The sequence below is a fragment of the Anas platyrhynchos genome, chromosome 4 (assembly GCF_047663525.1).
Source record: "Anas platyrhynchos isolate ZD024472 breed Pekin duck chromosome 4, IASCAAS_PekinDuck_T2T, whole genome shotgun sequence".
In the NCBI taxonomy this organism is placed as follows: domain Eukaryota; kingdom Metazoa; phylum Chordata; class Aves; order Anseriformes; family Anatidae; genus Anas; species Anas platyrhynchos.
The window spans coordinates 65089443-65108957 of record NC_092590.1 but is presented as its reverse complement, the minus strand read 5'-3'; the positions used below and the strand labels follow the sequence as shown (position 1 = coordinate 65108957).

General features: G+C 38.4%; 1 protein-coding gene across 3 annotated transcripts in view; it reads right to left on the bottom strand.

Moving 5' to 3' along the window:
* Positions 1 to 7452: 7452 nt before the first annotated feature.
* The window catches only part of BOD1L1 (biorientation of chromosomes in cell division 1 like 1), a 35505-nt gene continuing 23442 nt past the window's right edge, over positions 7453 to 19515 (bottom strand). The window contains exons 16-25 of one of the 3 annotated variants that reach the window (XM_038177985.2): positions 19257 to 19341; positions 18183 to 18259; positions 17488 to 17563; positions 17373 to 17407; positions 15636 to 15681; positions 12706 to 12740; positions 12506 to 12590; positions 11906 to 12059; positions 10129 to 10272; positions 7453 to 8920 (exon numbers count right to left, since the gene is read on the bottom strand). In XM_038177985.2, coding sequence (XP_038033913.2) covers positions 8812 to 8920; positions 10129 to 10272; positions 11906 to 12059; positions 12506 to 12590; positions 12706 to 12740; positions 15636 to 15681; positions 17373 to 17407; positions 17488 to 17563; positions 18183 to 18259; positions 19257 to 19341 — 846 coding nt within the window. In that variant the 3' untranslated portion in view covers positions 7453 to 8811. The remainder of the gene's footprint in view (positions 8921 to 10128; positions 10273 to 11905; positions 12060 to 12505; positions 12591 to 12705; positions 12741 to 15635; positions 15682 to 17372; positions 17408 to 17487; positions 17564 to 18182; positions 18260 to 19256; positions 19342 to 19515) is intronic. The other 2 variants (XM_038177987.2, XM_038177986.2) reach the window with 2 other exon arrangements.

Sequence of the window (19515 nt, the reverse complement as noted above, 5' to 3'; positions counted from 1 at the left end):
GGAGAAGAAAGCTATTGCCAAACCCCCAAACTCAATTTGCTACACTTGAGGGAACGTGCTGGATGTGTTGCTCCTCCAGAAGCCCGAAGTGCCGATAAATGCAGAGCCGTGATAGATATGGGATTCGCTATGCTTACATCGCACCTCGAAACGTGGTGGGGGACGGAGTGGGACCCCACAGCCCGCTGTGCCCTGTACTACGCTCACGTAAACGGGGTTCCAAGTGGATGTGCTCCTGCAGAAGCCGGGGGCACTTCTCCTGCGGGTGCAGGGCCGTGGGCTTGGAGGGCTCCGTGTTGGTGTGGAGCAGGGCCCCGGCACGGCCAGGGGGGCTCCCCCGGCCCGGCCTCCCCCTCGCACCGGGGCCGGGGGCGGCGGGCGCTGCTGCCGGCGGGCACCCGTTGCCACCTAGCGGCTGCCTGCGGCCATCCGTGCCTGGGAAGCACCTTTCCGGGGGTTATTTATTTATTTATGTATTTATATTTCCCCACCAAGCCGCGATTTTGCCGCAGCAGGCTGCGAGTGAGGCTGTTGAGGCCGTGCGGGGCCGGGCTCCTCGTCCCATCGTTGGGCCGGCGATGGGAGCCCTTGTGTGTGTCCTCCCCGACACAGCACCCGGGGACATGCTGGGCACCAGGGGACATGGTCCCACTCCACATTCACTGCGAAAAAGGATCCCGGAGGCTCCCATCGGAGGAGAAATCCCCCCAAAATCCCAGCCCTGCAGTTTCTACCCTGGCATAAAGGCAACACTTCCAAGGTATCCAGTGGGACAGGGATTCTCACCTTTCACTTGTAAGGACTTTGGCCTCTAACCTGTTAGAATACGCTTTAAATTTTCCCTATTATGTCAAAATACATTCACCTTCGCCAAGTCCCGGGCAGACGAAGACACAGCGTTTTAGACATTGGGCAAACAGAGCCAATGTTGGCCTAACGCATACATCGTGGATCTTGGCTCCACACCATCCCTCATCTTTGGTCAATGAACGCTGAAGAGCTTGTGCAGATGGACAGCTTTAGTTCTGATGCCCTTGGTTGGAAACACAACTGATTGGAGTTCTTCCCCTTATTTAAAGGCTGCTGATCACATTCCTGTTCTTCCTATCTTTCAGAATAAAAAGAGGTGATAAAAGCTGAGACAAATTTTAAGAAAGGTGTGAGAATAGGGAGAGGAGAAAAGGAATAAGAAATGGCAAAGATGCCTGCTCACTGGCATTATCTTCAACCAATCCCATTAGCATGGAAAATCGAATTGACAAGACCCAAGAATTGCTTAGAAAAGTGAAATAAAATAAAATATTATTTTCTTTAAAGAGAGACTGCTGTGGGGGAATGGAGAAGTTTCCTACCTCTGTCTTACGGGCTTATCTCTACACTACATCCACTGCTGTGGTAGCATTTGCTTGTCTTTGTATTCACTCGTGATGGATTATTCTATTTTGGATTATTGCCATTGTGGTATATAATCACAGCAGCAAATATTATCCCTTTGTACTTTAAGTACTTAGCACTTGCACCCAGATCCCTTTGCTGTTGTCAGAAGCAGAACCTCCCTAATTCTGAAAACACAATAAAATTGTCTGAACATCTATTACAAAGTTGTAACGGTGACTGGACAGTGTTTTGTTCATGCAAGAAAAATGAAGCTAGCAATGTGTCTGTAACAGTAAAGCTTTGTGGATGTGTTATATGGCACAGCTGCCTTTTTCCTTTTTTGAAGGGGCTCCTGGGTCTGTTAGCTCCAGGCTAAAGCAAACGAATGTATATCCGCAAAGCCTGACTGCAGGGCAAAAACCAGGAGATTTCATATTTCAAGCTGGTCCTCCTTTTCTCTTTCATTTTTTCTTCAGTGGAGAAAGAAGTCATAGGAGACACTGAAAGTGGCTAACAACTTTTGAAAGCAGAGAAGTAACAAAACCAGATTAGTCAAAGGAAAAAGTTCCAAGGGGTAGCGCCCTGCTGGAGAGAGAGATGGTCACAGAGCAAACAAAAAAAGGCATAAATTACAACAGGGAGCTGCAGGTTAGAAAAAATATTTGAAGTCTAACCCAGGAAAAGGCTTTTGCATGCCAGCCAGCGCTGCACCACGCTGGGGGAGGCTGGAGGTGAGGGCTGAATAGAGTGTTGAGTTCAGAAGTAGATGAAAGATGCTTCACCTTCAGTGTATTTATTTATTTATTTATCTATTTTAAGTGGCCTTATATTGCCTATTTACTTAGCCTGAAAAATCCTGTCTGAATAGAGTTAAGTAAGCACTGTATTACTGAGCAATTCTTAGCACTTGTTTATAGAAAAAGCAGAGTGAAGCTCTCGTTGTCTGAAAGGAAAGTTGCATTCCAGTTCTCTGCTTGCTTTGGGCACCGAAGCAGGAATGACTATTTAATTTTAACCTCTTTAAGTTTATATACTGGAATTGGTGCTGGGGTATCTTTCTCCTGTATTCCTTAACATTCTCACGTACTCCCTACCATTTATTTTTATGAATGTTAATTGACAGACATTATGGTATAGCGTGTGTGACAGGTCACAATAAAATCTAGAAAAGGAAGGAATGGAATTAGAGGGTTAAGCTGTCTAGCTGACAATAAAATTACTTTGATATTTCTGTTATTCTCAATTACATCCCCAGTACACACACAGGCACAGGCAGTGCTCCTGCTGACCTGTTGTGTGATCAGCAAAGGAGCTGTGTTTAAAACGTGGCTCAGTCTGGGAGTTGTTTGCTATTAAGAGCTGTTGATGGGCAGAGATGCACACTGACAGTACAGCTGGGTCTTACATTCACTGTAATTCTCAGCAGGGTTATGCAAGTGCCAGTGAGCACTCAACAAAGAAAAGCTAACAGCAAGCATGGGGGTGGCACTGTAGCAACAGGTCCCCCCAAGCTCACTTGCTGTACTCAACTTCCTAGTCTATGTCTGTTCTACCTGTCATACCCTGCCTAAGATTTTTGTATAGTACTAATAAAGATCAAGATCTCAAGGCTAGCAGAGACTGGCAGAATAACCTGGTCTGTCCTCCTGCACAGTCAAGGTCACCAGTTGCCTCTCATCATTTCTACCTCATGCCCACACTCAAGTTGCAAGTTTCAGTGGTTGTGAGATGTTGCCAAAAGAAGTACATCAAAAAGTCTGTAACATCTCCCCCTTGTTGTTCCCACCATAACTCTGGGGATCTGTGGCTATTAGAGGGCTTGCACAAATATTGTGGTACCTTTCTCAGCAGTAGATACCTGCCGGACATCACACCACCTCAGCAGGCAATTTGGACAAACAACACTTCAAAGCCTGTTCTAACACCTAACTTGGGGTGGAAGGAGATGCTTCACCCTGCTCGAGAGTCACAGACGTGAAACTTACCTTGGAGGTAAAAGCCTAGGCATTGCTTTGTGACAAACATTGTATGAGATGGTGGAACACGCATGCCTTTGAGACCCATTTCCTCAAATCCTCTGGAAGGGAACAGTCATCTGGAACATGGACAGTGAGACCTGGTCTCTAGCTCCTGCTTCAAGTACTGACATGTCACGGGACATTAAGTATCTTAACAGGAGACAGAGTAGTACTCACTTTGATACCCTACAGTCTCACCTTCCGTGACATGAGGGCTTAAGTCCTCCAATGCTCTCACTGCAGCACAAAAAAACCCTTTCCTCCTTCGTGCCTTTGGAAGGAAGACCAATGAAGGTCTACCCGGTGAAACCTAAGCAGATGGAAGTTGTCATCCAGCACTACAGGCACGTCCTACATGTTTCCTACAGGCCAGTGCCGTCACCTTCCAGCACAGCTTGTTCAATGTTGTAGGTCACATCTGAGGCACCTACCTCTCCTAATACAGAAAGCTTTGAGGCTTTGCTTGGATTCCTAACTTCCTTAGGAAGCCAACTGGCTTAAATTCAGATGTTTCAACACTAGATCCAATTTCAGGTTTGAGCACAACCCTACATTTTACATCAGTTTTAGCAATGGGACTTTAGTTCCTAAAGAACCCTGAAAAATCTTTTCCCACATCAGAATTTAAAGCATCCTACTAGGGGGGAACCCACTGTGACCCTGCAAATCATCCCAGTGTTGAATTACCCACACTGCCAAAAAGAGACATGTCAGGTTATAGCCAGACTAAGTTTGTCTTCAGCTTTCAGCAATTGTGTAATCTCTTCTTGAAACATGGATCACTTGTAACATGACACATTGGAACAAGGAACCCTGACTAGGTTGGGTAGATAATACACACTTCCTACAAGAAGCCCCTGTGCATTGTTACTAGGGGAGCATACAACCCACAAAATAGCTCACTGTCCATTTATGCACCAATTATTTGACACAGAGCTACTGTAAGTACATGCTAGAGCTAATTAATGGTGCACTTAGATGACCAACTGCAACTGCACCCAAACCTCTAATACAGAGGAATGGTGATTCCACACCCCTATTGGCCACGTGGCCATCTTTGTGCAGGCAGTAGAATCTGCACTAAACCAACAGCTGATTTAGTAAACAGACCACATTAAAAAATAACCTGCAGTTTTATAGAGGAAATTTCAGGCTTCCTTATCCAGCAGTCTGTGGCTGTACAATTCGGTGCTGCCATGGAAGAAAGCACCGTCCATGGGGCAGAAGAAGACAGAAGATGAGAGGTGCATTCTAGTGGCAGCCTGACTACTCCGACCATTAAACCACACCTTTGGCTAATTAATTGCACACTCAGTTCCAAAAATCTACTCCTGCTCTAGTAAGCTGTTCCCATTTCAAACTATATTTTTCCTCCACATTTGTTTGGCAAGCGTTATATTCCTAGCTTTAAATCTTTAAACTCAGTTATCTGAGGACTCCCTCAGAGATGTTTATATTTTTATTATGCTTTCCTTTTGGAGTTTTTTTTCTTTCCCCTCCCCCCCCCCCAAAAAAAAAACAAAACAGTAAGGGTAAAGAGCTTAAGAGCTGAGATTTGAAAGAGAAGGGATTTAAGTCAGAAATAACCTTTAGAGGAATTTTGGTGAAACACTAGAGTCTGGAAATAAAGACTAGAATGTAGATGGAATTTCCTTGGTGTTTAAACTTTCATGTTTTAGTAGAAAAAACACCCTGCTTGAAGCAGACCCAGAGTTTTTGAGAAGCTGATGGAAGTAATGGAGTGTGACGTACACAGCTGGGACAAGGAATCTCTTGGAAGAAACAGGCATGGTATCTTTAAGATGTTGCCAAAACCTGCAGAAGGCTGACACAGGCAATTTCCTCTGAACTGCAGCTACAAGCAAGTGAAATAGATGGAAAGCTGTTGAAGTCACGAAGATAAGAGTCTTCTGAGCTGGTATACAAAATGACTAAGCAGCAATATCGATAATCCCCAAAGGTAATATTACGAATTGCCAGGATTAAGAGCTTTGATTAATTATCATATTAGTATATGAATATGCATTCAGCTTACTTCATTAAGATGTCTACATCAGATCTTAAAAATGAAAACATTTCACATGGAATGACTTCAATGGGAAGAGAGCTAAAATCCACCAGTTAAATTCACTCTTTACAATATAAACAGGTAGAGCTCCAAGGAAATCACACGCTGCTTTAGAAGGAAATGTGGCAGTCGCTCAGCACATCCCAGCTTTGGGGCAGTGACTCACTCAGCACCACAGAGGTCCCACCACCTCTTCCAAAAGCAAGGAGTGGTAAAAGTCTGGAGTGGCAAGTGATCTTTTCCCATTGCACAACTCAAGGCAGGTATCAGAATTTGACTATTTTTAGTATTGAGACACGTGAGCCTGTGTTGGACTTGTATCAAGTGGACATCTGTTGATACTGTCACCATGGCCAGAAACATTTGCTGCTCTGGATTGCAAAGTTTTAGGGTAAAAAGTTTTACTGAGGTTCTGTAGGGAATCCCTCAGCCTCTGAGGGAATGGAGCCAGAGCTACAGATCTGAACATGTGATGCCCCTAGAACATACAGAGATAAGAAAACAGTGAACGTCTGTACTTTGGGTTGATGTAGCAGATTAAAAAAAAACAAAACAAAGCAAACCACAACTAAGGAGAGATGTTACTAGAGATGCTGTTGGAATAGAAAAATCGAGGCATTCACAGATCTGCCAGCATCAATAAAAACTTTGCTCCAGCTGCTGAGTGCACCTACTGACTTTGGATCAGGTTCCAGATGGAAATGTCACCAGCTGCAAGAGTTACTAGCTTGCCAAACCCTATCAAAAAATGACAACTGCAACTGACCTTTTACTGATGATCCTTTAGGTGGTTAAAACAAGCAAACTAATTCCACCCCAAATCCACACAAGTGATTAAAAAACTATATAGTAGGTGAATCCATAGCATTTTAGGTTTAAGGCAGTAGAGAGATGTAAAGAACTTTTAAGTAGCTTGCACTGAAAAAAAAAATATGAAGAGATACCGACAGCTAGCCAGCAGTCCATCACGAAGCAAGTGGAGTTTGCTGAAGTTAAAATAGTTGGGGGAATTTGCACTTTCTTCCTCCTCTAGAGATTAAGTAAAAGCAGCTCTCTTGCAGGAAGAGAACTCCTTTAATGCCTTCAGACTATGAAATAATGTCATGAATGATCAAAGATACACTCCACAGATGAGAGGATTTTCCTAAATATTGACAACTAGTGTGGGGAAGGACAGTAAGAAAGCTTCTAGGTTAGCCCTGAAAGGCTGCCATTGATCTTAAAGGTTGTATTTCTCTGCTCAGATTCTCTTGCTCTGTCAGGCAAAAGACAGTCAAGAGGCTCTGACACTTTTAAGCAGGAGCTTCATCCCCATAAGCCACAAGAACAGATGTGCTTGTGAAAAAGGCAAATGTAACCTGCACTGTGGCAGAATTATTACCAGCAGAGAGAGAGAGAGCAGCAGACATTCAGTGTAGTGGGAGGTTTGCTAGGAACCTCCTCATGAGCAGCCTCACTGCTGAATTCAGGTGTAAGGAAACAATATCAGGAAGAGATATAGATAACTCCAGCTATGATCAAAAGCCTAGGAAGAACTGATGGGGAAAAAAAGAAGGAAAAAAAAAATAAAGATTACAAACATCTCAGCTTGTTTAGACATACAGAATGAAGGCTGAGAAGAAGCCTACAACTTTAATTTATGTATACTGCAGGGGGCAAAGGGAAGAAAAGGAAGACATTCAACTCCTCCTGTGAAGAAGTGGGTATACATCACACTTAGTATACATTAATGTATACATCACTGTTAGTCATGTACAGGTATATATTAGTAATATGTTAGCAAGGTATATATTTCAGCAGAGTTGAGGTGGAGATCAAAATAAGTTAACTTTCAGAGCAGAGGGGTTTTGTATTTCAGACTCAAGTTTGCTTTGGGGAAAAAAAATAAAAAAAACGTGCACCTGCCTCTATAGTGTACTAGGCCTGGTAAACTGTCCCTACCTGAAGGTCCTACCTGTAGGACACCATTCAGGTACAGCATTACTTACAGACATGGCTCCAAACAAATATATTTGCAAAAACAAGTTTTCAAAGTGATGTGATTAAAAGATAATAAAATATGGCAACTCAGGTTTTTGGCAAACATTTTATAATTTTTATATAAAAATCTCAGTAAGAAACCAAGCAGAATATCTGACGGAAACATCTGCCTTACAACAAGTTCAAAAAAAACAACCCACAAAAGAGAAAAAAAATAAAGGAAAATTCCAACCCCCCAGAATCCTTTGTAATTATAAACCAGAATATGAACAAAACACTTAAAATAATCTCAGATTGTTTGGCAACTCATCACATCATTACAAGAGACACATTTGATCATAAGAAAAGTTTAACTTTATATACAACTTCACTTGAACATTTGCTCTTACCAGAGTTAATATACATTAAAAAAAGATTCTGGCAATAATACCAGGTTCTATTTTTAATACCTGTGTATAAAACGTAACATAAAATGCTGAAGCTCTATCGTTAGGAGAAGTGACATTTGATTTCAATGGGTTCTTCTTTGTTAAAAGAGACAAATACTGAAAGAACAGGTGTTTACTTGCAAAATAAAACAGTTTGTTTCATTTCAGGGTAGAGCTGGCTGACTGAATAAACGTAACCTAGTACAATTTATTTCTTGAGGTTGATAGTAAATTCATGAGTGAAAATATAATCCAGTAAGATTACATTTTAAGTTTTATACTTTGTCACAAATGTGAACCGAAAGGAGCCAAGCCCCTTTCACAATGCTAAACTACTTCAATGCATGCGAGAAAAATACTTTACCAACTGTCTGAGCATATTTTAGAGAACTTCAGGTTTTAGACAGCCCCAGTAGAGTGGAGGGAAAGTTTCCTACTGACATCTGCATAGAATGTAAAATATATAATTAAAAAAAACCTAAGGTATATACTAAAGTTTACAGACCAATGCTTTCCATATAATAAATAAAATGTCCATCATGGATTAGATTCATACACAGAGTAAAATACAACCTATTTTTACAAGTTTATGTACAAAGTGTATTAGTAGGCCAAGGGTGCCTCGTGGGTTGGAAGCATCTGCATTAGCATGTCACATTGGGTATCCCCAACTTTCCAAGTCAGTGATAAAATATATAACTACTTTGTTTTTCATTCAGATACAAAGTAAACTTATTTTTCATCTGAAATAAATGTACATAATATTCTGTATAAACAATAGTTTATAAAGCTGTTTAAAATGTAACTTAGAAGTACTGCATCGCTTAACTTAGAGCTCTGAAACAAGCACGTGCAAATCCCTTTGCTTTAAAAAAAATAGAAGCACAGATTTTTTTCTCTTCCTTTTGACTCTTCCACAAAGAGTACTAGTTGGTAAAGATTATCGTTTAGCTTTCTTTACCGGTGTCTCCTCTGTTTTCTGCTGGCCTTTTCTCCGTACTGCTGTTGGGCTGCCTTCCCTTTTACGCTTGGTAGACTGCACCTTTAACCTAAAAAACATCATAATTATTTTAGCAATGGTAGGACCTGAAAAACAAGAAGGGTGGTCAGGCACAATCCTGGACAGAACTTAATTGCCCATCTCTGATGAATTATCAGGATATATTGTTTAAAAGCTTACTAATATAACATTAAAGTTTTAGTTGCACAGACCCGAGGGAGTCCCTGCACAATCCCATCACATCTTAGCAGGTTACTGCATACTAGTTCTGTATGTTGGAGAGTGCTTCAAATGGAGAACCTAGGGCTCCTTCCTCTTCTCTTTTGGACTGACTGGTGGATTACAACAGAATATGTAACAAACTACACTATCTGCTACCAGCTCACAAAGATAGAAGAATAGTAATAATGGCTCAAGCCTTGCATACACAATAGGGAATAAAGGGCTGACACCACGTATCCTTATCTCTGTTTAAGCATCTATATATAAGCCCACCATATTTCAGCTGCAACCAATTATAAGTGCAGCTTAAACTCTTGGCCATTCATAACCATCAGGTGAACTGTGACAGCTATCAGTGCATGATACACATCTGCCACTGTTCTTGATGTTTGGTTTGAAAACATAACTCATACGCTTCATAGTGGAAGACAATTGAATGTATTTGGCATATAGCCTGTTTTACAGGTAAACTACAAGATGAATAGCAATGTTTGTTGCTCCCTTTGGATTGTACACAGTGATCTCAACTTCAAAAAAAGTGCACCAGGGAAGGAGGGAAAGGGAAGTATTATCAGAACTTGGTATAAGGCCTCAAAGTTTCTCCTTTCTTACCAGTTGATCTTAGAAATATCTTCAAAGTTTTAGATCCATGACATAGCATGTTGCTTTAACCTGAACTACAGCTGCCCTTCCCTCTCCCCCACCCCATTCAGGAAAGAACCAGAGCTCAAGTTAAAATATTGTTTAACAGCATATTCAAATTCTCCCAAGAGGTTTCCAAGGAGACACACACACACAGACACACACACACACACAGACATAGAAAATCTAATCTTGCAAATGTTAAAGAAAGGAAGAAAAAAGGAAAAATGTAAACAGAATAAAAAATCCTTTGAAAGCTTTTATATAAAACAAAAGACCAGAACTGAGCAACATTAAGACTGCAGTTCAGGTTTTGAACCAGTATGTTACATACAACGGAAGGATCGATATAGTGAATACCGAAACTGAAGTGGCTTTAACTTTCATACTTACTGTGTCAATGGAGGAGATTTAGTAATTTTTGTATCACTTGGAGATCTTTTTTTCACTGCTAGCTTCTGTTGTTTTCTGGGAGAAACTGAACTTGGACTGCTGCCTTTAGAAGTTGCACGTGTGGTTGGCTTGCTGGGCTGCTTTCTGTAATACAAAAGAATGATGAATGTATATATAACAAAATACTTTTACCAAGTCACTTTCTTCTTGCATTCCAATTGTGGAAAATTACGACCGCACAGCATTTGCAACAAGTAAATCAAAATTGTTGAAAGAAACTGAAAAAACATTTGCATGATTTGAGACAAAGTACCAACCAGAGACGTGTACTTTTGTACCAAAACATGGAATCAAAAAGACTGCTTTACTGACAATATTTAACAAATAACCAAGTAAAAAAACCTAGTTTCAAATCTACAGTAATTCTGGTATATAAATGCCCATGTATAAAAAAAAATATCTTTGAGTACCAGCATAACAATAAAAGAAGCAAGGGGAACAAGCTGTGAAAGGAAAGGTAATTATCTTATCCAGTGTAAAGAAAGAACTCATATTAGCCTTGATACCCATCAGTTCAAAACATGAAAAGGTGGTTACTGAAATAACAAAAATATTGATAAATTAAAGGAAAGTGTTTCCAAAAGCAATCAAAATGAAAACACTGATATCTAAACATTTATTATGATTTTAGAGTTCACTGTTAAGTGAGATAAAAATAAGTCCTTTTACCTTTACCACAACAGAACTGTTGCTTGCAAATCAGTAATCTTCACAGGTTTGTATTAAAAAGAAAAGACCACATAACTACTACCTAAAATTATAAATTCAAGGGAGTTTACTCTGTGAACAGTGCTTCAAGTAAGCCCCAAAGGCTAACACCTAATACAAAATACTCAGGAAAGACATAAATCTGGTGGATTTACAGAAATCTCACCATGAGCACAAAACAAAGCCTGGAATCCAATTTGTTCTGGAAGGTATCTATGCAGATTAGAACTTCCCAAAACTGGTATGCTTCTGTGATTCCACAAAGCAAAGTCAAGAGGATGACCTATATATAATTAAGTTTGCCAGCAGAAAGGTATGTATACTAAAGACTGACTTCTTGAAAACATTCTTGGTACACCAATCTTTTGCAGTAAGATTATTTTCCTGAGCTTGGAGATCGCTAACAGATAAATGAAGTCCTACAGTACTGCTGATTCATGTATTTAACTTGGGTCACATTTGGAAATAGAAATGGACACTGAAAAATGTATTTCTGCCTTGTTCCAACTCTGAATACCAAACAGTAAAAATGGCAGATTCATATCAGAGGTCCCTTTTTACCTTTTGGAGTTAAGTGCTTTCAGACACATCTTCTGAGACATCCCTAGGACGAAGATTGCCAGCAGGATCAGTTCTCATCTAGCAAATTCAAGTGTGTCTTTTGTGGCCCTAATAGTTTCTTGTTTCCTAGTAACACTGAATCAAGGCAAAAAACCTTTTGCCCCTCCTGATTTGTTATTCACTATTAGAATGAGAGCTACCCTCTGCCGTACTAAGACCTGACTCCACTTCCAAATAACACTTTCCATTCTTCATTATCAGAAGAAACAAGAGGCTCTTTTCCCTTACTATGAAACCTCCCCTTTTGTCTCTACATCCCCAGAGAAATGGAACTGGAATTAGATATGGAATTATTTGGTAAGTTCAAATCAATTAAAAAACAAAAACAAAATCTACAACTGAGAACAATGTAGAAACAAGAATCTGCTATCAGTGTCTCTACAGTTACCTTTGAGCCTCTAATCTTGTGGCTGGTCTAGTTGTGGACCCAGAATGCATTTCATCATCTTCCTCCTCCTCTTCTTCCTCCCCTTCCTCCTGCTCTCTTACTTCCTCTTCAGAAGATGTTAATTTTCGACGTTTTCTTTCTGGCTCCAGCGTTTCTGCCCATGTAAAATTTTACACATGTGCTATAATTTTCCAACAGCCCTCCAAAAGGATATGGACACTTAGTTTAGAAAAGGTATTCTATTCACAAATCCCATTTTAAGTAAGTATTTTTCCATTTCCTTTATGCTTCAACATTTTTAATTCACACTTGTTTGACTTAATCTTGCTAACACATTCACAACAGTTTACTTATGCAGCTCATAGCCAGAATTCATAGAAAATTCATGAGGCTTTATAGAAGCATCTGGGATGTAGCAATTTTGACATGAGATTACAGCAATTTACACATATTTACATAATATTTACACTAGCTGTAACTCAATGATTTTTCCTCAAGAAAGGAAAATTGAATAAAGCTTATCTTGTTGCTATCAGTATACAGAAAAGCACAGTAATATCTCCTCATTCTGTTAGGAATAGCATGGTTTCATGTTTTTACCAGTTTCCTCTGACTGAACCAGAGAACGCCTGGGCTTTCTCCCCCTTTTACGCACAGCCATATCTGCTTTCCCAGCTTCATCTTCCTGAAGAAATAAAATACAATCAAGTAAGGCAAGAACAATTTAATTTAAATAGAAGACAGACATATTTCATTACATACTGCTTAAAGACTTACAAAATTAAAATGCTTGCACTTACATTTGTTGTTTCTTTCTTATTTGATAAGTCTGTACCTAAAAAGAAAGAACAAAACTGAATCCTGAGCTTCAAATCTTTTGCTACTCAGTTAAAAACCACAAACTTCTTTTGAACTCTGTCAACTTTGCTTAAACAACACAGAATGTCAGAAAACATTTAAAGTCTCTAAATTAGAATTTGGCTTGGCTTTGTTGTATTCTGTTATACACAGACTGGGACAATGATTTATTAATATTTTTTTTTAAGCAGTAAGGCTTTTATAAGACTGATACTATATATATTACTTTGTTGCATATGCTTTTTTTTTTTTTTAATTTTAATGGAAAAACAGAAGTTACTTATCCCTTTTAATTACTGTCAATCAGTTACAGCACCACAGAAAAATTTAGCATGGAAGGGGCCTCTGGAGGTCATCTAGTCCAGCCTCCTGTTCAACGCACAGCTCAACTGAAAACCTGATCCTACTGCTCAAGATCTTGTTCAATGCAATTCTGAAAGTCTCTAAGACCACAGATTACATACATAGTCCCTCTGGGCAACCTTGTTATAGTGCTCAACTACACCCATGGTGAAGCACCAAGATGGCTGTAGCTCAAAAAGGCAACACTGAAAACCTGTATATATAATACCTAATACCTAGCAAACGAATTAGGTGACCTCCTCTGTTGAAGTGGCCTGGCTTTTCAACTCGGTGCTTCTTACAGACTGGCTTGTGCATGTTAAAATACATTTACAAACCCTATGAACTGTGTTGTCCCAATCTGCCCTCTCTCTATGGTATATGGCTACTGCTTCTACTCTAACTCTGTGGTAAGAAAAATAATTTTATGAATTTTGAGGTTTGCCAAATGGAATTATCTGCAATACTGCATGGGTAAAAATCCACAGCTGTGGAAGGAGAGTAGCAGCCTAAACAAAAGCATGTTTTTATACCTTTTTTATGCCATAAAATTGCCTTTTTTTTCCTCCAAGAAAGCTTAAAAAAAAAAAAAAAGAGACCACAAACTCTAAATCCATCACTAATTAGACCAGATGAGTAAGAACAGAAGAATGTCAACTCAGGATCAAAACCAGATCTCAAAGCAGAAACATATTCTAAAATTCACATTTTTTTTTTTTTGAGTTGTGCTGTTAAAGTTATGAGGAAAAGCTTTTACACAGAAGCAAACGAAATGAATTGCAAAGATGTGTAACTATTTGATGAAGAAGCATAATAAAACATAGGACTCTCCACTGCATTAACTGTTTTACATAAACTAAGTCTAATATATAAAAAACTTTTTATAATTCTGTTGTGTACTGAAGACAGATATTTAAAATTCTGGTAAGTTTTGGCAAGTTTACAGCAAAACATTTCGTGATTGAAGAAGATTTCATTTAACTACAAGACGCTCTTTTTTTAAAAAAAAGAAACAATCTTCCCTTTAGGGTGACAAAATGTAGTACTTTTACCTCAAAGTAAGTATAAAAATGATTAGCAATAACAAAAAATCCTACCAACTTTACAGCAGCAACCATTAATTAGTGCAAAATAATTTTAGTTTCAAGTTCAGCATCAGTTACTTCTCCTTATTCAGGAAGAGTTTTCCAGAGAAGCTTTTCTGCTGCTGAGCATGTACAGAGGAGAAGCACACTAAGGAAGGACGTTGCCTTCAGAAACCAGTTGTCTCCAACTGTATGAGTTGTCCTGACTGAAAATGACTTCTCTGCTTCCCATGAATCCATCTCTGTCGCAAAACCTTGTGCAGAACATCCCAAAATTACCAGACTAAATGGACTGCACAAAGGGATTCCACTGTTTTCCTTTCCCTGCCAAAGTTTTCCAATCCTCACATGAATGCTAACATATGATGAAAAGTTTCACAAGATATTTCATCCACTTCATACACTTTATATTGCCTGTGACATCAACAGCCTTTTACCTCAAAAACGAAACGTTACTTAACACACTAAATTAAGTTTTAAGTACACAGTCAAGTGTCTGTCCTTTTTAATAAAAAGCAAGCCAAAATGTAGTTTTACACCTTTCTCACATTCTTGTCTGTTCTTTTTGCAGTTGACAGAAACCAAGTACCACACACCAGCTAGCCCTCCAGAGACAATTCTGAAGCATATGGATTAAAGCTGACATTTAAGAAATGCAGTGAAAATAGGAAATAGTCCATATGTACAGTGCAGCAAGATTAATGCCTCTGTAGAAACCTAGGCTTTTGGAAAGTCCTGAAGGTTTGTTTTGAAGATCTGCTTTCTCAGATTTCTTGCATGAATGTTTGTATTTGTCTACAAACTTTTTTTTGGTTATCTGCTTCATGAATAAATTATTAAAAATATTCAGAAAAACTGCAACATTTTACTTCTTACATCGCAGGTGTTTGAATAGGGAAGGGAAATATAAAAATATCTCACTTTATATTTGACTTTAGTTTGAAACACTAGAAGCATATTACCAAGTAAAGTTAAGTGATCATCTTAGAAAATGTTTACTTTTTTTTTTTTTTTTAGAAAAGGAAAAGAAATACTCCTTCAAGCTGCCACTGACCTTTTCAGACTCTTATCAACAGATAATGTAATTAACTGAACATAACTTACTTTTTTTTTTCCTACAAGCATTTTAAAGCAGTTAATGTGAAAACTTATTTTGATATTCTTTGCATGATAGAAAATAAGTACAAACAGCACCATGTGCCACACACAAATGCTTGGGTAATATTCAGCAATGCATTACTCTACACTTGAAGCTGTAGGTGCACTCGACATGGTGCTCTTTTCTTAAATGAAAGCCTCAGTAGGAATTAGGGACAAGTCTTCACTGTCCTGTTTACTCAGGTATTTTCACAAGTTGATAATACTGACTGCCAGAGATGATGTTTAAGAAGGACCCATTTGATGGTCTTGAGCACCCCCTTGCATTTCTCCCATGATTTGCTTACCTGTTTGAGGACTTTTCCCTTTATTTGCAAAGGCTGAAGACTGCAGCTAGAATTTATAACAAACAAACAACACACAAAAAACACACACACAAAAACAGGAAAATCCAGGTTTGTATTACATAAACATAGAAATTTCCATTCATTAGTAAAACATAACTGCAAATCCAGAAAACACAAACATTCTAACCAATATGCAGAAAGTTTGTACCTAATTGCCCACAAACAAATGAAATGACAGTAGTTTCAGTAACCAGATGTGGTAATTTACACTGGAAGTCATTACAGTGAAATATATTTATGAAAACTTAATTCTCAATGATACATAGAAAAGTTTAGTGCAGTCACTTTATGTAATCACACACAGATTTGCAAGTTGTAGTCACCAGAATTTTGATTTACTCAGAATACAGAAAAAGCTATATAAAATTACATAATCTCCTATGATGAATGTCAACAAAATCCAGTTGCTTTCATTGTTACATGACTACACTAAGATGTCTGTAACGTTTTTGAAGTAGTAACAGATTCTCAATGCAACCTTGGAAAAACTGCCTTGCAAAGACAGTTATTCACTTTACAGAACCATTATCTCAAATGGATGGCAAGTAGCTGTTCCTCCTGCAGCCAGCCCGTAACTGACTGACACACCTATAGGTCATCACTTGGAGGTGCAAGACAGTTCAACGGTTGAACTAGAACAAGACAACTCAGTTCCAGTACTAAATATGCTAGGGTATATATATCCCAGAGGGGATTTAAAATTAGTTTTAATTCTCATTTGAAACCAAAACAACACTTCAAATTACTTTTCATTAAATTGATACTGAAAAATAATGATTAGGAAAAAGATTTACTAGAATTTTGAAACAAAGTTTTACCAGGCCTGTAAAAGGGACAGGACGCTGAAAGGGCTGCCTGAAACACTGCATGGACAGGACAAGCAAGGACAAGAACACCTGCTAAATTCCCCAGACTTCTGACAGCCATGCCAGTGCCTGCCTCACCAGGCAAGCAGGCAGAACACACCAGCTTCACTAAGTGTTTATTTTTATTTATTAATTTTATTTATGTTTTTTTAATAATCTCTTTCCAAGCAGTATTTCTATCCTCAATCCATTACTACCCTGTGCTGTAATCCAACTGGACTGCAGAAACACTTTGAACAGAAAAGTTGGCAGTGGCTGCACGTCATGTGGGTCAAGAAATCAAGATATTGTTGAGCTTTAGTAGACAGATGTTTCAGGAGCTCTTAGATTACTATCAGCACGTCTCTGTATTCTGAGTTTACTGTACACAATGTAATGTAGATAACAACTGGATTGCACAATACTTTAAGATATTAATAGTTAATATATGCTATTATTAAAACAGGCTCACGTAGAGAAGAAAAACTGAAGTTTTCTTTAGGCCAAAATAACCCTCAGCACAAATCAAAAGACATGTCAGCAGGATGAAGTTCTGATCACATGCACAAGTATACTGCTAGACAGTGTAACATTTATATTATTTACGTTGTACTGTTTAATCCTGTTATTTGCCATGTTCAGACATAGAAGTATGTTTTGCTTACCAAACTCAGTTATATCAGGATATATTTTTCAGTTTTTGTATGCTTAGACTGAAATCAATTACCAAGTTTTCCATAAAATGTTTCTGAAATACCATTAACTATTAAACAGAATAATGGTTCTTGAGCTAATATGTTTAAATGCACCCAAACAAAATAAAGGCACTTACATTCCCACTGCTCATATCAGCTTTTGACTCCCCACCTGAGGGAAGAAATATGAATTCAGAACTTGAACGTTACTATTTTCATTATTTTCCCACACAGGTGTTATGAATTACTTACCACCAGGCTGCGCAGCTTCAAGAGGGTATTTACGAGGCCTTCCTCTTTTCCGTTTCACTATGACAGGCTGATTTTCCTATGAAAAATAAAGGACAAAAGTATTTTAGTTACTGTAACTGACATTCAGTATTTGATCAGTATAATATAAAGACTGCTGTTAACACAATGTGCTAGCTGCAGAAGTAATGCTTGTCTGTTTAAAAATATAGGTGAGGCAGGTTCTGTAAGAGATGCTGCTGTTTATAAAATCCATAGCTGAAAAGAAACAAGACAACTCCTGATTGTATTAAATTTTCTGTGGCTGTAAGGAAGTGCTATTTAACAGTCAGTGTCCTAATTATCCCAGTATACAGATTGGTAAAGTTCTTTATATACCTATACATACACACACACACACCTTTATATACCTATATACAGAGGGTCTTTAGTTAAAAAACAAAAACTTTTAAGTTTAAACTATGAAGGACATCTACAAGTAATAAATACAGGCTGAAAACCTCTAGCAACAGACTCTTCCATTTACAAGAAAGGAGTGTACAAGCCCTCAGTCTAGAGGTATCCTGTTTTCTTTTCACAGCTATTTATGGTGTTGGTGAAGTCAAAATTTTAATATTGCTGTCAGCAAAATACAAAGTACTTGTTTTCAGCATGAACCTATATTATCCCAATTAGTTATCACGAATAACACCACTCACCTCTACAGAATTTTCATTTGATTCTAGACCCTGCTTCATCTTTTCAGACATTTCCTGCTCGATGCTGGATTCATCTTCTCACAAACACACAGGAAAAAAAAAAAAAAAAAGAGAAACTGTGCATTTTTGTTTTGTTAGACAAAGAAAAAGGTACAAGCCACAGTCTCTGGACTAAAAGCATTCTGTTGCCCCAAATTCAGCTTCCCTATCAACACTCATTGAAAATCAACACTTTGCCTTGAAGCAACAATATGTTGAACTGCCAAAATGCTTCCATAACACTAGATGAGTTAGAAGTAACTTTTAATTTAAGGTGAAAAAAGTTCAACAAGCCACTGTATAATTTTCTTCCACATCCCATGAAATAGGAAGCTGTATACAGCACAGTGAGGATATAAGCAGTGAACATACAAGCTCACTGCAAAAACAGCTTCAGATTTTTTTTAAAACATGCTCACTGGAGAGACAAAACTATTAGCTCAAACTGGTATTAGGAAAGGTACATCATTCACACAAAGGCAGACTCTAGTTACATCAAAGTCACTATTAGCCCTGTGGACACACTATTTTTATTACTTTTTTAAAAAGCGTATTTAATGTGTCAATTACAACAGTGTAGCTTGTAAGCTCTTCCTTGTTGTTTTTTCTATGTAAACAGATAGGACTGTTTTTGATTGTGAACATGTTCCACCCCCCCCTGCCCCAATAAACCCTTACTTATTTTTGGTTAGAGTTGGAAGAAGCTATTCTTTTCACATGTTCTGAACATGCTGTTCCCCCTGTCCAACGATGTATTTGCAACTGGCTTCCCTAGTCAGGCTGTATACTGAAGTGGATGCATAATATCCCTGTAACTCCTTACCTGGGTCAGGCTATCACCACCAGGAACATGAGATTTGCACTCACCATTAAAAGAACTGAGAATAATGTAGTATTTGATAGCACTAATATTCTCTAGTTGCTTTCTGTTCTATATGCAAGTATTTGACTGGGACTGAATTTCTCATTGCTCCCAGAATCATTCAGATGTAGCATTCAGTATGGGTTAAATTGCAAAGACTGTATTTTCATTACCTTTTACTTCCACAGCATTTCTAGGAAGTGTATGCGTTGCATCAATTTCTTTGGACACTTCCGCTGTATCACCTGAAGTAACTTCCTGCATTGTTTTGAAACAACAAAGAAAAGAGCAACTTACTACAAATTAAAGAAATTGTCACTTACCTGTATTTAAAAACAAACAAACAAAAAAAACCAGCTATGTCGTAATCTCTCAAAAATGTTGATGCTGAGAGCCTTCATTACAGTCAATGGGTAAAATAATCCAAAATAT